The 22,129-nt window shown below is 34.1% G+C and overlaps 1 protein-coding gene across 4 annotated transcripts in view; it reads right to left on the bottom strand.

The window, feature by feature from the left end:
* The window catches only part of LOC136034973 (apolipophorins-like), a 309,320-nt gene that overhangs the window by 149,450 nt on the left and 137,741 nt on the right, over positions 1-22,129 (bottom strand). For 2 of the 4 annotated variants that reach the window (XM_065716535.1, XM_065716534.1), the window contains exons 34-41: positions 21,753-22,007; positions 20,283-20,459; positions 17,698-17,847; positions 15,588-15,762; positions 10,569-10,753; positions 6,582-6,802; positions 5,227-5,519; positions 3,286-3,503 (exon numbers count right to left, since the gene is read on the bottom strand). The exons of the other annotated variants lie outside the window; for them this stretch is intronic. In XM_065716535.1, coding sequence (XP_065572607.1) covers positions 3,301-3,503; positions 5,227-5,519; positions 6,582-6,802; positions 10,569-10,753; positions 15,588-15,762; positions 17,698-17,847; positions 20,283-20,459; positions 21,753-22,007 — 1,659 coding nt within the window. In that variant the 3' untranslated portion in view covers positions 3,286-3,300. Of the gene's footprint in view, positions 1-3,285; positions 3,504-5,226; positions 5,520-6,581; positions 6,803-10,568; positions 10,754-15,587; positions 15,763-17,697; positions 17,848-20,282; positions 20,460-21,752; positions 22,008-22,129 lie in introns of those variants that run through there. 4 annotated transcript variants of the gene reach the window in all.

Here is a 22,129-nt window from a genome sequence, read left to right as displayed (position 1 = left end):
AATCCTTGAGCCAAATTTAACACTACTGATTGAAGAAACATTATCTCCTAGTTGTACATATCGAGTTCTTTCTTTTAAAAACGAGGACAGTAATTCAAGAAATGGTCCTCTAAAACCGTAATTTTCTAATTTGGCAATGAGTATAAAATGGTCAACGGAGTCAAAAGCTTTCACAATATCAAGAAAAACAGAAGCGACTTTCATACCATTATCCAACACATCACTCACAAAAGTTGTCAAAAATAAAACAGCATGCTCAGTAGATAAACCCCTCCGAAAACCAAATTGATTTGGATTAAAAAATGACTTACTCTCCAAAAATTCAACCATTCTTTTAACTATCAATTTCTCAAAGAACCTGGATACTACTGGTAATAAAGAAATGAGCCTATAATTTCCTAGTACATTTTTATCTTCACCTTTATAAACAGGAATAACTTTTGCAATTTTAAAACAACTTGGAAACACTCCAATCCTTAAACATTCATTAAATAAATACACTAAACGAGCAATATAATTGCCACATGCATTACTAAGAATTTTATACCAACAGGGGAAGAACAGAAAAGGGAGGTGGAAGAAAGAGCAATGGAAATTCAAAGGTGAGGGAAAGAGAAAAGGGGGAGTGAGATATCTATTAGGTTAAGCATATTGTCATGTCATAGACGAAAAATTATAATTAAATATTACAATTTAATATGAAGCTCCTAGATAGGGAAGCATCTGTCCGAAAGAAAACTATCCTTCGCGTGAAAACATATAAATTAGAATTATTTGAAGGGCCGAATCAGAATCTGTATTTTACTTGGTTTCCTCCGCTACGTCAGTCATTATAAAAAAGTGTTACTAGAACCCTTATCTTTAGAATATATGGACATGGGGAAAATCATTAGGCGTCATTTCTCTGAATAGAAATTGAGAAGACATCCTTCTTCAGTGCTTCCACTATCCTAGAGCTTATCAGTTTCCGCAAACGTCTCAAATAGAAAACTGGACTTCCTGAAATTTCCCAAAAACTAAAGCTCGTAGATACACAAACGGTATCGCGAAGCACAAAATAATAGCTTTCGCTAACTCCAATTTTCGAGATTTCAGAGACCTCAGTTTTATTTTGGGAAATTCGTAGAAATCATGGGAAATTCGGGGAGAGTGAAAGCACTGTTCAATTTCAACAACACTTTTGGAATGCTTTGTAGTACAGCATGCAAGAGGTGCACGGTCGAAAACTCAAACCAGCAATCCAGTTTATGAAACAGTACGTACACACCGAAGGATTTATCTGTTTGGACGGTATTTCTAGGCGTTCCGTTTTCTGAAAAGGGAGCAGAAATTTTTAGGGATAATTGAAAAATTTCATTCTTCTATTTCGAATTTGTGTAATTTTGAAATTCGGGAATTTGATTAGGCGTATTACAAACGTCGACAGATCAATTTTTTGAAGTATTTGATAAGTTTGAAGCAGGAAACGAGCAACTGGATCTTTGTTATTAAGAAGCATCAAAGACCTTCAATAATTGAGAGGTCTAGAGGGCTATCAGGGATTCAAGTGTTGCTATAAACAGATAAGAACCGTTTCCATCTATTTTCCCTACAGACCACTGCGAAGTGGTACAGCACGTGCTTCCACAATCACCAAATTGTTTGGGACTTCCCTCCTGACAATATACTATATATATACTATATATATATATATATATATATATATATATATATATATATATATATATATATATATATATATATATATATATATATATATATATATATATGTGTGTGTGTTTTTAACTACGTAAAACTTGCGAATATACAACATTCTTTGCTGTCCCATTGTCTGTGCATATAAATAGATTGTCAGGTTTACCGACTCTTGAACATGCAACATATAATGGTCCATGGGAAAACAATCCGTATTCAGATCTATATCTCATGATTCTAATGATTGCCCTTGAGCTTTGTTGATTGGTGATTGCTAATCGACCATTCCCTGTGTCGCCGTCGTCATTTATATATCCCCCTGTGCCCTCCGGCGTCCCCGTTGTAGTTGTGTCCCTGTGTCCCGGTCGTCATTTATATTCCCTGTGTCCCGGTCGTCATTTGTGTCCCGGTGTACCAGTCTGTAATTTCTCTTTGAGTGTCCCGGGCGTCATTTATATTCCTTGTGTCCCGGTGTGCCGGTTGTCATTTGTGTCCCGGTGTCCCGGTCTGTATATACATTCGTTTTTGAATTGGTCTTTTTTTTTTAGTTTTTAGTTTTTTACCTTTTTTTTAGTTTTTTTAGTTATACCTCATGATTCTAATGATTGCTTTGTTGATGGTGATTGCTAATCGACCATTCCCTGTGTCGCCGTCGTCATTTATATATCCCTCTGTGCCCCCCGGCGTCCCCGTTGTAGTTGTGTCACTGTGTCCCGGTCGTCATTTATATTCCCTGTGTCCCGGGCGTCATTTGTATCCCGGTGTCCCGGTCTGTATATAGATTCGTTTTTGAAATGGTATATGATGAAATAATTTTTTGTATTTTTCCCCTTTTTTTCATTTTATTTTTTTTTATTTTTATTTTTTTTTTAGTTTTGTTTTTCTCCTTTATTTTTCATTTTTTTCCTTTTTTTCTTTTTTTTTCTTTTTTTTCTTTTTTTTTCTTTTTTAGTTTTTTTAGTTTTTTAGCTTTTTTAGTTTTTTTATTAGTTTTTAGCTTTTTTAGTCTTTTTATTAGTTTTTAGTTTTTTTTTCTTTTTAGTCTTTTTGTAGTTTTTACCTTTTTTTTTAGTGTTTTTAGTTTTTTTTTTACTTATATCCTGGTCGTCATTTATACTCACTGTGTCCCGATCGTCATTTGTGTCCCGGTGCTTTGTTGATGGAGATTGCTAATCAAACATTCCTTGTGTCCCGGTCGCTTTCTCTTTGAGTATCCCGGTCGTCAGATAAAAAAAAAAATTTCGCGGCTTTTCTCCTGAATAAAATTATTTCCTCGAAAATATCTCCAAAAATTGAAGTTCGTGAACACGGGGACATTAACACGAAATACATATTGTTAAGTTTATTTTTCACGGAGATCTCATAGAACCTAATTTTCCTTCGAGGAAATTCTGATAAATGCAGAAAATTTGGAAATGGTGGAAACACTGAATATGGTTTCTTACAGAATAAATATTTTGAGATACTATGGCATCAATTTAGCTATAAGTATACACACACACACATATATATATATATATATATATATATATATATATATATATATATATATATATATATATATATATATATATATATATATGTGTGTGTGTGTGTCAACAATAATTACTTAAGAATTAAGACGAGAAATAGACTTACAGATATAATTTGAATAAACCGCTTTAAATTTTCAGTGACACGTTGCCTGTCTGCCCCAGCAGGTACATTTTCGGAAGCATATTGTACAATTCTCTCTACTTTGTCGTTCACAAATTTCTGTAAACCCTGGAAAAGTTCTCCCAATTGTCCAGACACGGTAACGTATGCATCTAAAATAAAAATGAGTTACTAGCGAAGCGAAATCCTTTTTAATTATGTAAAAGGCAGACTATGTTGCATATCAAACCCTACCTTTTTAGTAGCCGGGCGCCGTAAGGGTATAAAAAAAATAATAAAAATAAGAAAGCACAAACAGAAAACATACCCATAAGTCTATGTAAAAAATCTCACAAAAACCGAGTACATCTAAAAGTGCCTGAAATTAAATCAGCCAACAAATTCAAGCTTTTGAAAAATGGTTCATTGCTTCAAACGGATAAGACGTACTAGCTTTGGGAATATATTACAAGAAATTTGATCAGAAGTATCCTGATAGCTCTCCAATAGTCGTACACAGTTGTATATAAATACAACTATACATGTAAACAGCAGGGGAAGAGGGGTTTCTAGCCCCTAAATTTGGTTTTAAAAAATCTCATTTAAAAGATTTAAATACTGTATAGTAAGCAGTGTAGCTTTTTGAACCAGCACACCCAACTGTTCTGCAAAAAAAAAAAAAAAAAAAAAAAAAAAAAAAAAAAAAAAAAAAAAAAAAAAAAAAAAAAAAAAAAAAAAAAAAAAAAACAATGAACTTCCTCATTCCAAGTCACTCACATATGCGCAACTGTGTATCACCAACAAAAGAGAAATAGTAGCCACTCTTTTACCTGTTAAATAGAACAAAAAACGAGTTTTTTTTTTAACCGAAAGTAAGGACCGACATTAAAACTTAAAACGAATAGAAATTACTCCGTATATGAAAGGTTTTCCTCCTCAACGCGCCGCTCTTTACGCTAAAGTTTGACTCTTTCTCTTAACTCTACTTTTTAAAACAGTAAGAAGCTTAGCAAAATTAAAGAAGCTATTAAGAAGCTATTAACAAAGAATTAAAAAAAATTGAACTTCACGGGAGGGATAAAGAGTGAAACTCCAAATAGATTAGAGTAAAGGACGTGCATAAGCAGCTACGTTGGCGTCCGACAGCTTGGTGCTGTAATGACTTATTAATAGTAGTAGTGCTTCGGGGTGGAACTCCAAAACCACATGCATCTAGCTGTACTAATAAAAAATGACGACCGAACTTACTTCTGAGCTTGGAGATGATTCCCATGGACTCTTCAATTTTGTTGCTAGCTGTGCTGGACAAATTCACGGAGCCAGATTTTGATGAGTTTTTAAGTCTTTTTTGTAAAGACTACGGAGCCAGATAATACAGAGCCAGGTGATACGGAGCCAGATAATACAAACTCCAAAACCAAGCGGCATCTAGCTGTATTACTAAAGAATAATGACCGAACTTACTTCTGAGCTTGGAGATGATGCCCATGGACTCTTCAATTTTGTTGCTAGCTGTGCTGAACAAATCTACAGAGCCAGATAATATGGAGCCTACAGAGCCAGATAAAAAATGTTTCGTCTGACTCGAAAAAATCGTAACAAAAATGAATGTAAACAAATTTTTGATGAGTTTTTTAAGTCTTTTTTTTTGTAAAGACTACGGAGCCAGATAATATGGAGCCTACGGAGCCAGATAAAAAATGTTTCGTCTGACTCGAAAAAATTGTAACAAAAATGAATGTAAACAAATTTTTGATGAGTTTTTTAAGTCTTTTTTTTGTAAGGACTACGGAGCCAAACAAATCTACGGAGCCCGATAATACGGAGCGAGATAATACGAACTCCAAAACCAAGCGGCATCTAGCTGTACTACTAAAGAATAATGACTGAACTTACTTCTGAGCTTGGAGATGATTCCCGTGGACTCTTCAATTTTGTTGCTAGCTGTGTTGAACAAATCTACAGAGCCAGTCAATACGGAGCCTAGAGCATTTCTAGATGCAACTACAACTGCTTCAAAAGCTTCTGTTAAATCCATGATCGTCCTATTGATAAGCTGGGGAAGAGAATTTACAAAATTTATTATTTTTTTCTTCGTTTCTTCTAAAGTTTTTTCGATTTTGATGGTTAAATCTTCAGCAGTTGAAGTCACAGCACCAGTATATTGAGCTCCAAGCGTATACCCTTGCCTAAAAGAAGAAAACACATATTGGTTCAAAAATTAAATTTGAATGTCATTCAATGCTATTTAAGTGTATGTTTATAGCACTAGAAATTGCGCTAGTTCATTGCGACTCGTCTCTTCTGTTAAAAGAAACCTTTGTTATACTTTAGCACCCTCCAGCATAGCCCTCTCCAGTTATTACTAGAACTCTCCGGAATACTGCTCAAAGTATACCATGTGACCCACTCAAACCGTGGACAGAAAATCTTAGACACTGATGAATAGAATACCTCAGCTCCCCACCTACTCATACCTCAGCTCCATACCTCAGCTAGCTAAGTTGTGTGCTTGTATGGGCCACACTAAGTGACTTGGATTAATTTCGCTGGTTGCATTAACATTCTCCACCGTTTCATATGTAACAGAATTTTTGTTTCTTGTGGGAAGAGGGGCTCCTCAGATTCAGATCGATACATCGATCGTCCTTAATTTATTTGTCCTAGAAAAAATCTTTTGCAGTTTTAGGTATAGTAAATTTTTTCCTGGGCTCGAATTGAGGTCTAGTTGTGTCGAAACGTTGCTTTGTTCATGTTGTGCGAACTAAGACTGACTAGAGACTGAACAAGGACATATCAACGGACGCAGGGTCCTATTTTCTTTACCTTTTTTAAGCTAATATAATATGTATCCAATGAATAAACATACTCATTAACACTTCTAGAGCTTTAAAACAATTTATCCATGATTGCCACGGTTCGTGGCAGCCAAGATCAATCACCTAACTAGACAAAGCTACTAGACCAATCTTCTGAAAATTATTAAAGTAATGGAAAATCACCTGAATTATTATCTGAATTACCTTCTAGAATTACCATCTGAATTACCATCGTAATTTGGCTTTGCTGGTCAAAACCATCAATGATTTTTTTTTTTTTAAATACATGTAAAGACTACAATATCAAGGAATAGTTAAAATACGTTAATGAATGACAGTGAAAAGATGATGCCATCTTTCACTAAAAGAAACGACATATTAAAAAGGTGATGGCAGGAACATCTTAGTAAAAATAGAGCACATAATACATACCTAATAATTCTAGTAGCCTCGGCTATACTTTCATCTTTTTCCAAGTCTTTTTTGAAGTCGGCAGTCTGTCCTTTGTAATCTGCCAATACTTTGTCACTGACAGTTGAAAGTGTATCGAAGGCAGCCCATTGTTTTCCAAAAGTTTTCAATTCTTGGCTAAGAATACCTGTTCTTTTCTGGAAATCTTCTGTGACTGCCAAACGTCTATTCCTGATGGTATTCTATACAAAAAAATATATATATTTAGAAATACTTTATAATGCATTAATATGAATGTAATACTGACAATATTAAATAATATCAACTAAATATCAAATTCAAATTCATTTTATTTAAAAATCATGCGACGGACAGAGCCGATTATTAGTTTTTATTGTCATACACACACAGAAATTCGTCGACAAGTCAAAATTAACATTCACAAAATTATAATATACACAATTAACAATAATAATTGTCACATACGCACGAAAATAAGTCGACAAGTATACACAAAATTATAATATATACAATCAACAACATTAATCCGGATTAAAAAGTCGACCCAGCATTAAACAACTTAACAAACGAGGGCACAAAACTAAGCTCATAACGAACATGTGACACAGTCATAGGTTGAAGTTTCGGTACAGGCTCTGCAACGGCCCTGAGTGGCCTTACCCGTGCCGGTTGATGTTGGGGAGGGAGGATATTTCGGTGTATAGGGCTGGACAAAATTTTATTTCCAAAGGATAGGGCTAGTTTTAAACGACGAGATTGAAGGGTTTGAAGTTGAAACTGATTAAGGAGGGATATGTACGGTATTTTTGGGGCTTTTGAGATTACTAGGAGGGCACAGTATTGCACCCTCTCAACCCGGTCCGACTGTTCCCTAGTCAGCCCGAAATGCCATACAGGGCAACAGTATTCAAGTGTGGAACGTATAAAAGAGAAATAGATGCGTAGGAGGTGTGGTGCAGGGATTCCATGGCGAGCGAACAACTTCAGAGACCTGATGGCCAAATTAGCTTTTTTTAACATTCCATCAACATGTTTATTCCACTTCAGATCCGAAGTGATATGAATGCCGAGCAGTTTAATTTCGGTCACATGACTGGCGCTGGGAATAGGTGGATTCAAAACTGGCACAGATTTTAAAAAAGAAAATGTTAAAATTACAGATTTATCAAAGTTGACAGTCATTTTGTCCACCTTTGTCTCTTGACATATATCTTTCATTAATGAACCTACTCTGAAAATATCAAATTATATGTTATCTTCTTGTTTATACGAAAGTAACCGTCAAACTCTTCTTCGGATTTAGCCCTCTAAATCACTGAAAGAATCGCAGTGCTATCAACAGCGGTACAATTGTACTATTTTCGGTAAGTTCTTTTTTTTTCTCAAAACACTGACAATACAGAAATAATCTAAAACAAAACATTTAAAAAAAATCAAATTCACATATATACAAATTATACTCCAAGCTGAACACAGCACGGGCAATACGGAATTAGCGAGGTTTCTCACTGAAAACACACAATCAACAGATTCAATGCACCTCCCTAACTTTACACTGCATATGTCATGGTCATCTTGGAGTGGAATTTATATATATATATATATATATATATATATATATATATATATATATATATATATATATATATATATATATATATATATATATATATATATATATATACATATATATTACATATATATATTACATATATATATATATATATATATATATATATATATATATATATATATATATATATATATATATATATATATATATATAGTTTCGATTTTTTTTTTTAGACTTTTTTCTGTTTTAACGCTAAAGACGCCTAGTTTTACATAGGAGAAACATTCCTCATGACTATTGTCTTTTCTTTTCTTTCTAACACACAACCGCTGCTTGTTTGTTTTTCTCGAGATTTCTCTCTCTTTGTTTGTCATAAAATAATTCGTTAAATCACTAGTGACGATGAAAAAGAGCTAAAAATCCTAATTTTACGTATTTGTTGCGTCGTTACAGCATTAAATCTTAAAATGCGTGAAAAAAATCTTTTTGAGCAGATCAATTGTGATTTAGTATGTATTGAAAATTTTTAGTACACCTAATTTCTGGGATTTCCTTTAAACTGCCAAGTAAATCAAAATAAAATATTAGTTGTCTCTTGAACCAATCTTATGTCTACTTATAGATTTGTATTTTGTTGTTTCAAAATCATAATCTTTTTAAGACAGCCTCGCATTTTGTTCAGTGTTGACACGCAAGAGTTCATTGTCCATTTTGTTCATTGTTCAATCTGCTGACACGCAAAGACAACTACACCTTTAAGCGAATGCTACACTTTCTTGATCTGTTTTGTCCCGTATGTTCTTAGCTAACTTTTTTCCTTTTTTTTTGCTTTTTTGCCGATTTTTCAACCACGTTTCCGTTTTTCAAACATGGCAACTGCTAATACTAAATACTGCATAAATGCAGACTTTTAATGTTAAAGACTGTTAAATACTGCATAAATGGTTTTTGTTTTGTGTTTCTCATTAAGAATTGAATTCCTGATTTTTCATATTTTTTAAAGATATATATAGTAGTGTAAGTTTCCACTTAACCAATTCAACCGATCAGTTTTCGAATTTCACTGTCCATAATACTTTAAAGATTACAAGACCAATGAAGACGTATGTATCTTTTACGTCTCAATTCAAACCGCGAAAGTGCATCTTTTCAACATTTGTAAATATTAATTAACCATGATTTGATTTAATTAAATTTTAAGAATATTTGTTGGTTGGTGAGTTTGACACCACAGCATGGACAAAGTATGTAGTTGCTGCCCCTGTAGTTATTATTTTATTATCGTATTATTACATTTTTTTTTCCTTCTTATATATAAGTGAATTTAAACGATGTTATATGTGTGTGTTTTTTCACCTGATTCCCCCCACGTCAATTATTTGGTTTTAGGTGAATCATATTGATTTTTGTATGTAAATTGTTGTTAATGTTAAATAAACATATCAATATATCATGATAACAACAAAATATTGCGATATGACCAAAGGAGTTCTATATCCCTTGATTTTTTACGCATAGGAATCGGTATTTGCGCCGACTTTTCATATTTTCGAAAGGATTTGAAAATTCTTTTGGTTTTGAGAGGGGCATAAGCTAAACTTTTTAGGTCATTACGGTTAAGAGAGAACAGTAGGCGAAACGCAAAGATTAATTTCAACAAACGTCAATACTTAGTCAAACGTCAAACGTCAACGCTCAACGTCAAACGTCAACGCTCAGCGTCAAACGTCTCCTATTATAATATTATGTATTATATTATATATTATACAATTATATAACTATATTAGTTGTAGTTGTGTCCCTGTGTCCCAGCTGTGAATATAGATAGATATATATATGTTTTTAACTACGTAAAACTTGCGAATATACAACATTATTCGCTGTCCCATTGTCTGTGCACATAAATAGATTGTCAGGTTTACCGACTCTTGAACATGCAAAATATAATTGTCCATGGGAAAAACAATCCGTATTCAGATCTATACCTCATCATTCTAATGATTGCCCTTGAGCTTTGTTGATGGTGATTGCTAATCGAACATTCCCTGTGTCCCGGTCGTCATTTATATATCCCCGCTGTGCCCCCCGGCGTCCCCGTTGTAGTTGTGTCCCTGTGTCCCGGTCGTCATTATAGTCCCTGTGTCCCGGTCGTCATTTATATTCCCTGTGTCCCGGTCATTATTTGTGTCCAAGTGTCCCAGTCTGTAATTTCTCTTTGAGTGTCCCGGTCGTCATTTATATTCCCTGTGTCCCGGTCTGTAATTTCGTCAGTCGACAAACATGACGTCAGTCGACACACAAACATGACGTCAGTACATAGACAAACAACTTATTTTTATATATATAGATATATAATATTATATATTATACTATTATAATAAAACTTCAATAAAATGAAGAGCTTAAGAGCTTACTACAAGAGCTTTGGCTTTTTCCATATCCCAATGTTGTGTTGTGCGGAGAAGACTTGGTGCTGCAAGAGCGACTCTAGTTAACAAGATGTCGTTCCTGTGACCCACTTTGTTATGTTGTAAGGACAAATCAAACGTCTGGTCATCCTGTAAGCCAGCAAATGCCAAAATGTAATTTTCTGGAGTGGCTAAAATGGAGAAAAAGTTTCAATTAATGCTAAACCATTCGGAATGTTGTGAAGTACAGCAGAAATTTTGTGCGCTTTATGTACCACCCAAATTTAGAGAAATTGACCTGCTACAAATCGAACTTTTTTTGTATTGAAAATTCGTAATAAAAGAGAACTTCATCCCCCCCCCCTAAAAGAGAGGGGTAATTTTATTTTCTTTGGGTTTTCTTTTCTTAGTCTTGTAGATACGGTTAGCATGCATAAATTGGCCAGACCTTGACTATACTATGGATGCTGCTTGGTGTTGGGTATTTTTCCTTTTTGTTCTAAGGTCATGCAAGAGCTCGCAGTCATTCAAGTAGCAAACATTTTTGTAGGTCATATAAAACTGGTGTGGGAGTTAATCCATATTGAATGATTGAAGACCAAAATTGTCAACATGGCTTGTGAGGGCCGTTGACAGGCTATTCGCTCATTTACCACTTTTTTATAGTTCTAGCCAACGACATGTATTTCAACACATCTATCACTAGAGGGGGCAGGGTCATCCCCTTTCCTCGAGATTTAAAAAAATATCTTTTAGCAAGGTATTTACCCTGTTTTAGGCATCTCTGTTCAATGTTCTTCTATTTTTCTCTAGTTTTAAAAAATCCTCCTCCTACTCCCCTACCCCCACCTTCTATATTTTTAGGAACTAAGGCCACTGTTTGATTTTGAGTCCTATTTCTCGAAATTCTGAAATTCTGCCATAGTTCATCGTCATTCAAAAAGCCTAGGGGTTTGTAGTTTTCATAAAGAAAACAGTTCTTTTCTTTTCCGAATATTCTTGTACTATTAAAATATTTACTGTTTTTTTTTCTCATTTTATTATGGACTATGTATATAATTTTTTACTTGACAAACACAGTCTAATTCACTTATGTCGGTAAAATATTCAAAATATGTGAAAAACGGAAGAAGAATTGAGCGACTAAAAATACATCAAATAGAAATGCTTTGACAGAGTGACAAGTTCCACTATCCTTTCAAATTTTACTGCTTCGGTATGCTTCATGACAGTCTCATTGATTTATGTTATGACTTTGGTAATGTTGATTTATAAAACCACTGTTTTTTAATGACTTGTGGCTTGCGAAGACGCAAATCGCCGTCATTTATCCTTCAAACAACATAATTTTGTAAGTGTAATTATAAATTTGATAATATAATATAATTTTAACTTATAATTATAATCAATTTAATTTTGTATCAAAATATACTCAAAGGAGAAAAAGATGACTCAAAGATTAAAATTCAGGTTGGTTATTCGAGAACAGTTGTAAATAGAAGTAAATATAATCGTAACGCTTTATGCAAATCATATCCTGGGTTTTGCCATCATTCGGTTCTATATCTTTTCAGATCTATCCTCTGTTAAATAAAATCTTATTCAGTATTTCCGGTACGTTAAATTTCTTCTTTTTCTCCTTCCATGGTGCCACAACAGGAAGATTCTGTCGTAGTAGTAAGCAGTAAGCCTTCGGATCTTGCAATAAAAAACTAAAATTGCTCCTTTCCATTGTCTTGAAAGTATGTATTTTTCATAGTTAGTGATTTCCTTCTTTCTTTTTTTTTTATATATTTTACTCCGCTATTTACATTTTTTTTATTAGAGGGTTATAAATAAGGTAACAATAATATTCAATGAATATCCTTCAATATAGTTTTGTATTAATTATTTTTGTTATATAGTTATCATTTATCGTTATTATTTATAATATGATTGTATTCTTTTTCAGATTTAGAAAATATTTTTTATTGTTTTAATTTCAAATCAAAGATTTTCTGAAAAAAAACGTATTGCCAAGTATTATTTCTTTTCTAAAAACTTGCAGCCCATTTTAGCCCGATAACATACTATAACAAGGGAGCAACTTAGGAGAGGGAAAAATGAAGCTCTGGTCTGGTTCATCACACATCAAGATTGTTTTATTTGTTTTTTTTTTTCTTTATTTAGGCATTTTTTAAACTTTTTGTGGCTTATGATAGTTGTCTTTAAGTAAAAGTTTAGTTGAATTTTTGAACTTAATGTCAGCCAGATAAATAGTTGCAAAACTCCTTATCTGCTAGTATTTCTTTCCTGGTGACTAATTCTAAACCTAAGTCAGTTATTTGTTTTTCAATGATATTCCAGATAAAAAAAAGAAGATAAGTTAGAATCCAAAATAGAAAACATCTAGTAAAAAAAAGTAAAAAAAAAATCCAACATTCAGATATCCAGGTAAAAATAAAAATAAAGATTTCTTCCTGTTTGTGAAACAATGCCATCATCAAGACTAAAATATTCGAAATAATGAAAAGAGACATAGGTGGCATTTCAAATCGGCAGTAAGTAAGTACGACGGCGCTAAACCCTTAAGTTCCAAACCGGTGGTGCTGATCTCTGTTTCGTGGCCCTTCAGCCAGGAAGTGCAATGGGGGACCAGCCATCCCCTGCTTTTGAACACCCTTCCTACTTACCTTTTCTAGATTTTTCAGGTACCCATTTAGAGCTGGGTCGATTCTGGCTGAGCGTAAACAGTCACTGTAACAGAGTCACATAACCGGCAGCAGGAGGAAGAAAAACCCAAGGAGTCGAGGAAACGAACAAGCACATGATCTGAGTCTATAGATTTTGCATGAACTCTAGCAAGGACACGTCCAGTTTTTTTCGGGAAGGGGGAATTTTCCCAGGGTGTGGGGTATAAGAAAAAAAAACAACTTAAAAACGCATTAAAATTTATTTATATGCATTTTTGTTGTTTTTATGAGCCAGACAAAATTTTAGAGCGGGGGCCAGAACCTGAGCTCCCCCCCCCCCGGAATATGGCCTTGAATTCTTGGGTACATTCAAGAACAGGCATTGGAAAGAAAGGGGAATAATTTTTACTAAATTTTCATTTGAGTCTTTAAGATCCTCCAACAAGCGATGTTTCTCACTGTATCTGAAAAAAAATTCCATCTCTTCAATTGATTGCCAAGAAACCAGTGTGGCTTAGCATTGAGTCTTATTCAGTCGACGAGTTCCGAAGGCAGCTGAAAGGCCGATGTTTAAAGGTTTATGAAAAGGTGGGTGAAGTCTTTTTTTTTTCTTAAATTGAAAGAAAATGGTTTCATTTTGATTCGACGGATTGAAGATGCCCAAATAGTTGGTTTGATTTTTGTTGTTGTTTCTTTTTGTTCTTTTTTTGGTGGTTGATTGTCGTCACCATGCACAACTTGTTAGTATGCATAAATTGGCCCTACCTTGGCTATACTATGGATACTGTTGGGTCTTTTTTTTTTGTTCTGTGGTCATGCAAGAGATCGCAGTCATTTAGGTAGCATACGTTTTTGCAGGCAATATAAAACTGATGTGGGATTTAGTTAATATAGAGGGATTGAAGGCAAAACTGTCAATATAGCTGGCGAGAGCCGTTGATAAGCTATTCGCTCATTTTCTGACACCCTTTTTTGGTTTTTGGTGGCTGATTGAAAACAAAATGCACAACTTATTAGTATGGATAAATTGGCACTACCTTGGCTATAATATGGATGCTGCTGGGTGTTGGGTCTTTTTCCATTATGTTCTGAGATCATGTAAGAGCTCGCAGTCATTTGAGAAGCATAGGTATTTTCAGGTAATATAAAACTGCTCTTGGAGTTGGTCCATATGGAATAACTGGCCAAAACTGGCAAAATGGCTGGCAAGGGCCGTTGACAAGCTATTTGCTCATTTTCTGCCAATTTTTTTTTTGGTGGTTGATTGTCGTCACCCAGCACAACTTGTTAGTATGCATACATTGGCCTTACCTGGACTATACTATGGATGCTGCTGGGTGTTGGATCTTTTTCCATTATGTTCTGAGATCATGTAAGAGCTCGCAGTCATTTGAGAAGCATAGGTATTTTCAGGTAATATAAAACTGCTCTTGGAGTTGGTCCATATGGAATAACTGGTCAAAACTGGCAAAATGGCTGGCAAGGGCCGTTGACAAGCTATTTGCTCATTTTCTGCCAATTTTTTTTTTTTTTTGGTGGTTGATTGTCGTCACCCAGCACAACTTGTTATTATGCATACATTGGCCCTACCTGGACTATACTATGGATGCTGCTGGGTGTTGGGCCTTTTTCCTTTATGTCCTGAGGTCATGCAAGAACTCGCAGTCGTATAAGTAGCATACATTTTCGCAGGTAATATAAAACTGCTGTGGGAATTGGTCGATATAGAAGGATTGAAGGCCAAAACTGTCAATATGGCTGGCGAGGGCCGTTGACAAGCTATTTGCTCATCTTCTGCCACTTTTTTGGTTTATTTGGTGGTTGATTGTCGTCACCCTACACAAATTGTTAGTATGCATAAATTGGTTTTCGTCACTGATTTTCGTCACCATGCACAACTTAGTATAGATTTAGGACTAGTGGGGTGATTATTTACCTTAACAAGATGTACTTCTGATTTTGTTCTATTTACTGTTTATGAACAATACCCATTCATACCACAAAAAAAGGAAAATTCCTAGGTGGATAAATCGTGTCATTATACGAGGTTAATTTTGTAGCTTTATCACTAAGGTACTTAAGCAGTCTCTAGCACTTTTCCTCTCATTCTTTTACTCCTTTACAGATCTCCATTCACTTCGCAAATATCTATTGTTATGTGAAGTTGTCAATAAAATGCGAATCTTTGATAGATGGGTATTGGTGCCACTCATACACAAACAAACGACCAGAGTAGGAAAAACATATCCAACGGTAAAGGGAATAAAAAAAACCTGTGAGATTATAGTTAGGGTTATCTTAAGGAGAAGCCTATTCCCTTAGCCCCAATGAGGTAATAAAATGATGAGTTTACCATTATTATAAATCTGAGTCTGGAGTCTTTGGTATGGCGATATCTCAAAGGAGTAGATCGTCGGCGCAAGTCCAAGAACTGCTGTAGAGGCTTCAAAAGTATATCTAGGATCCTGAACAGAGCCAACATTGTTCCACTGAGCTCCTAATCCCATTTGCCTCTCCGGTCGACCAACCTACAATTTATAACCCTTGTTAGTGGTAGATCCAAGATTTTTTTAGGGGGTAGCTGGATACAATTTTGATTCGAATTTATTTTTCTAGACAGGTCATTAACAATATGTTATTTTCCAGAGACAACTACATCCTCAAAGGAAAGCAAGACCTTTTTAAGCGTTGGGTGCCATATCTTTTTAGCTACGTTTCTTTTTTAAAATTGGGCATCGTCTACTATCAAATGTTGCATAGCTGCATATGGAGGTCTTTTTCATTGAAAACTCAGTTGCCAAATTTTCTCTAATATTCTTAGATACATAGGGCCGTGTAACTTTCGGCTTAACCAATTTAAACAATAAGATTTCCTTTCCACTGTCCTTGATACTTCAACTAAAAAACAAAGGAAAAAAGGGTACTCGTTTCAAGCAAGAGGCGTAGATAGGGGATATCCCTTCTGGGGTCTAATTCTTCTCTTTTTTACGGCATTTTCTATTTTTAGTTCTTCTTTTTTCAAGGCATTTTCTTTTTTGTTATTTTCTTCTTCTTTTCCATTGCAAGAATTGGCAGCCCACAGTCAGACTAGAGATAAAAATATACCAGGAAAGCATGCCACAAGACTTTAAACCATTTACTATCTCCAGCATATCGCAATTTGAGAGAGAAATTGAGAGTTACCGCACAAAAATATACTTCAAAAACGTGATTGAAGGTTTAAGATTCGACAGCCTAAAAAAAATAACAGGTTGATTTTTTCTCCGGGAGAAAATGAAAGTGAAAATAACAAACGGAATAGAATAATTTCCCCCACAAGGTAAATTTACTCTCAGGGAAAGTGCAGACGCATCGACTAGTATGAAACTGTATTTTCTGTTGCTTAGCAGCAGACGGTCACAAAGAGTTATTACAAATACAATTTGAAAGAACAGAAATAATTAGACTAGGTTTTTGAAGATTTCCCAAAGTTTGGTTCCTTACAGATTAGGCTTTTCTCTCAGGTCACAATGTGCAGAGACTAAAGTTTATAGTTTAGCTTAAAAATAGATTCACAATGTGCTAACCATATAATTTTAGATAATTGACAAGATTTATCAAATATTCATTTTTATCATTTGTCAGATTCACGATTACCAATCTGCTGCTTTGGCTTGTCAATACTGGAATGATAAATGTTCTGCATATTTTACTATTATTACTACTTTTTTTTTCGCATGACGAAAAATAGCTTTCTAATCTGCTGCTTATCACTTTCATTCAGTATAACTGTGAATGGAGCCAAGTACAAAACATGGGGAGGAACAACAGCATGATACATTTTCGCGAGGAGCTTTTTTGTCATATTTGTTTATTATTGTTCATTATTGAGGCATATGCATAGCTACGATCATTAAATTCCAGATTGCTTTGATTATTAAGATATAAAATTTCGTATACCAATTGAACCTTTGAATAAAACGACAAACTGAATCTTATTTGGAACTTTTTTCTGGCTTTTCGGACTCAGTAGAAATCTTAAAATTTAAAAAATAAGGGTTTATGATAAATGTTCTAAATTTAAAAAATAATTAAAAAAAAATATTAACAAATAAAATAATTATTTAAAAAATTTTATTTTTTAAATAATTATCATTTTTTAAATGATAAATGATAAATGTTCTGCATATTTTACTATTATTACTACTTTTTTTTACTACTTTTAGAAAAAAAAATACTACTTATTTTACTACTTTTTTCACGTAATTTTGTTGGTCGTTTACTCCTCAGGTATGCGAACTATGCGAGGGGTGGATAACTTTATTGATTTTACTGTATCGAGACGCTACACGTTCAAGTTTTCGAGTTAGATATGTAACATAAATGAGGGCATTTCTTACTCAACAGTCTGCTTGATGCCGGACAGATTGGTTCAATTTATCGACCTCTTTTTTTTATAACATAGATCAACATATTCAATTTACCTTGAAAGCAAAGGATTTGTCTGTGATCTCATATTTGGTTAGAAGAACATTTTCGTTGTTACCGTCTTTCAAAGTGATGAGCGTGGTTCCCAATCGTCCAGCTGGAGTTACAGTCTTGTATCCATCCACCTTCCACGATAAATCTTTACCCTTAAGTAAAAAGATTTATGCGTTAGTTAAAATGGTTCAAGAAAATTTCAGCTCATTCAATTCAAGAATATATGAAAACTAGAGAAAGACAAGACTTAAATAATTTCGAAGGGCAGCTTCGAAAACGACACAAAAAATAGGCGAATTATATGGAAAAAGAAGCTAAAGGAAAAGCCACAAAAAAACTGTTTTTCTACTCCCCACTACCTACATACGTGTATTTCCTATGCTGGCCAAAATTTAAGCTGAGGGAAATGGGGGATCGCGAGCATTTTCTGGTAAGAGTGTTCACCTATGCATCTTATTTTGTGCCGTTTGAATCCGGGTGGCAGGGTGAGTAGACCAACCTTGCTAATCCAACATGAATTTAGTAATATTCTCGAGCCATAGCAACTAATTTAACATAGTTGTAAAGAACAATGCTTAGTTGGACCAAATTACTCAGGTGATAGCCTTATAAATGATTTAACAGTCGTAAAATTCCATAAGTAATTCATCGCAGAATGAATTACAGCAAATATTTACTGCAAATCTTTTGCATAATAGTCGTTAATCTTACAGGTTTTCAAATTTGAAACTATGAAATCTGCCCAGACAAGATAACCTGGGCTAAAAAAAAAATAAAATAAAAAATCTGAATTTTGTCCAACCAAAATTGAGAGACAAGGACTGTTCGTGAAGTATAAAACACAAAGTAAAAGTCATTCTAGACAGGCAGATGCCTTGGGATGGGGATTGGGCTCCTAAGTCCCCCTTATCTATAAAATGTTTACTAGTTTTCTTATTAAGGTTCAGAACGAGAGTAATCCTTTGAAAATTTCAGTAGAGCTATTTTGTCCTTAGTATTAAAAAAATTTCAGATCGCTTCTTCCATTTTAAAATAAAAGACAAATAAGAACAGTACCAAGGATAGATGATATCAGTTTTTAATAAGTATGCCAGCGGAATTTGAAAAAAAAAGAAGAAATTTTTAGGAATAAAATTATCTGCCCTATACGAGACGATTTTCTGCACTAACATTGATTTTTATTTTCGTGATTATTGACATGCAGCAGAGAAATAGACGGACGGATAGGTTTATATAGGGCAGAAGCTCCATTGGTCATGGCTAAAAGAACAAATAAATAACAAATAATGAACAACGATAAAGAAGGAGCCCCCCCCCCCTGCTTCGTAAACCCCTGTCTTAAAAGTTACTCATTCAATATTTCTAGCCCTTTCTCATGGCTTAAAGGAGAACCACAAACCGCCTTAGTTGACTCAATGAGAGTATCGACATTAAAAATATTCTAGAAAGTGAATCTAAAATATATGGCTTTTTTGAAGTGACTTTACATGAAAATATATTCACTGATAATTTATGACAACAATCCTTACTGTCTAAATAATTGTGACTTAAAATTATAATAGTAAATAACAAGATCAAATAAATGATATTAATAAAAATAAATTAATAACAATAAATGGACAAATGAAAAAAAAAATCCTAGCTGGATAAAAATCTTAAGAAGTCCATTTCTGCATTTCAATTATTCTAGGCGGTATTTGAAAGAATCTCATATAGGACAGGTTTTATTCTCTTTTAACAAAAAAAAAAAAAAATCAGCTGAAAATTTATGCCATTAATTACCAATATATATCAAAATAATTGATACTTAAAAGTGACAACGTAAAATTTTAACCATTTATTTATATTATATTTATAAAACCATTAGCTACTACTGCTAGCACTAATCCAAACAGCTAGCTGTAGCACCAAGCTACCCGAGGCCAACACAGCTGTGAACGCTCCTCCTCCCCGTCAATTTATTTAAAGCTTCACTCTTTACCCCCTCCTTTATGACCTATTCCTATCCCATTCATGGGAAACTGCTTCTTTTTTGACCCCAGATTGCTGTTCAAAAAGAACATTTTTGGCCGTTTGTAATCTTTCACCCGTACAACGTGACCTTTCTTTCCCCTTTCTTTCATCTTAGCCTTTACAATTTTTCAGTGATATATGCAAATTATTATTATTTTACATATTTCCAATTAACTGATGATAAATAAATAAAAAATAAACAAAAAAAGAATATCAAATTCAATCATAGATAAATAGAAACAAAAGTAAAACGAGATAGCAGGGGTAGTTTGATGCCTCAGACAGCTTAAGGTAATAATCCACTGACGAGTTTCATACAATTTTGGAAATTTTAAGGATGAGAGTGGTGGGGCCTAAGGACATAAATAAAATATATTCAATGTTTCTACTATCCCTGAATATTTCGGGGTTTCTTGAAATTTCATCGGGAAGTAACGTTCTCAAATAAGCCAATGTTAACGCAAAATTTTGGAAAACCTAGATTTTTGGGGGATACAATCGGGAAATAAGGGGGAATTTTATTGGGTTTAACGTCAAAACATTTTGTGATAGTGAAAGTACGGTATGAACTAACCTGCGACTGCAAAGTAAGGTCATAAGTATAGTTTGCCCCTTGTTTTATGTTATCTCTGTAGATATTTCCTTCAAGAACCCATCTTTTGTGAACAGTACTCAAAACGTCCATATCGACTTTCGCATGGTATAACCGATTCTTTCCATTACAATGTACCTCGCCAATAACGTCAAAGTCCTGAAAAATATTTCTTCGTTAATGATTCCAATCAATATTTGTGACAATTGCTAAATTTGTGATGGTTTAATCATGAATAGAGATAGGTAAAATTACTATAAACTATTGACACATAAGTCATAGATACTATAGACACAGAAACAGAGGGAAAAACACAGAAAAGCTTGTAAAATTTGAGATACAGAAAAATACAAGACAAAAAAAAACATAGAAAACATAAAAAAACAGAAAAACCTGTAGAAAACTAGAACTCCAAAACTTGTCGTTCCCCGTACTGGCTTAAAATTAAAAATACTTATGCCCCTTATGTACATGTAACTAATAGGTAGATTCGAAAAAAAATCAGGTTGAAAGACAATCAAGGAATAAAATTCAGCTTTTTTGCAGACAACTGATGGCCAAAAATATATTATTAGGTTGAAAACTTTAAAATTTTCGGAGTTACTGAGACCTTTTTGGGGGGTGGGGGGAGTTATCTTTCATCAATGAGCACACAGAAGCTTTCTAGGTTGATTGGATGAACAATAAAGTAAAAAGGTTAATAAAATTAATGTAAGAAATATACCATCAAAGCAGCAAGAATTTCGGACACCTTCCTCCTAAGAGTCCTCAAATTTTCCTAGAGTCCTTGAAATCATATTCTTTTAGAGGCAGGGATTCTGTCTTATCTATTTTACAAGTGTCTAGGCAAGTTATATTTGATTGGACAGATAATCGATAAGATAATCTAATGAAAATATTAACAAATCGGGATAGCTTGCAATGGAGTAGCCACATAGTGGCCAAAAACACAATATCATGTCTATGTTTCTCAAGTTCTCTCAGAGTCACTGAAGTAGTTTTTAGTGTGTGTGTGCGTGGGGTTGGGAACACTTTTTAGTTACAATAGGAGTACGTGATAAATGGCTAAAAATTTATTACTAGATTCATATTTCTCAAGTATTCCTAGAGTCCTTGAAATAATATTCTTGTGGGGAGGGGGACTCTCTTATCTATGTTCCTAGTGTATAGGCGAGACACAGATTGATTAGACAAAAATCAAGTAGGACAATCAATAAATTATTCAAATGTTTTCAAATCGGAATGACTTGCAATACCAGGAACGGACCTGGTGACCAAAAACGTAACACTAGATCTATCTTTTTGAAAATTGTTTCCCAGAGTCGTTAAAATAGTTTTTGGTGTGTATGTGGGGATGGAGGGGGTTCCTTTACCTACAATCTCTTTGCACAGAAAATATCAATGGTTCATTTTTTAAATGATCAAACTAGAAAAGAATTAAAATAAAAATACCTTCATAGCTGGATGCCTTATGGATACCTTCCAGTTGTAGCCATCCATATCATCTAGTTTATTAGGTTCTGATGAAAAGTACACTGATAGTTTCCTATCCGGCTTCGATTTTTTATCAAGCCAGATTGAATAGATCACCTTTTGCTTCACTGAACTACTGAATACTCGGGACTTGGATTCACGAACAACATTGGCGGCCATTAGACGTCTCGATGTGTATAATTCAACACCACTTTCAGATTCTGATCCATAAACCTAGAATGCATTGACATTAAAAAGAAAATATTACATTGGTGGCCATAATATGGCTGTGCACCAGGAAGGGATTTATACTTACAATAAAGATAACTTCGAAGACCACACTGCCTTTCCATGAC

The sequence above is a fragment of the Artemia franciscana genome, chromosome 13 (assembly GCF_032884065.1).
Source record: "Artemia franciscana chromosome 13, ASM3288406v1, whole genome shotgun sequence".
Classification (NCBI taxonomy): domain Eukaryota; kingdom Metazoa; phylum Arthropoda; class Branchiopoda; order Anostraca; family Artemiidae; genus Artemia; species Artemia franciscana.
The sequence above is the reverse complement of the archived record's forward strand: the minus strand, read 5'-3'. Positions and strand labels throughout refer to the sequence as shown.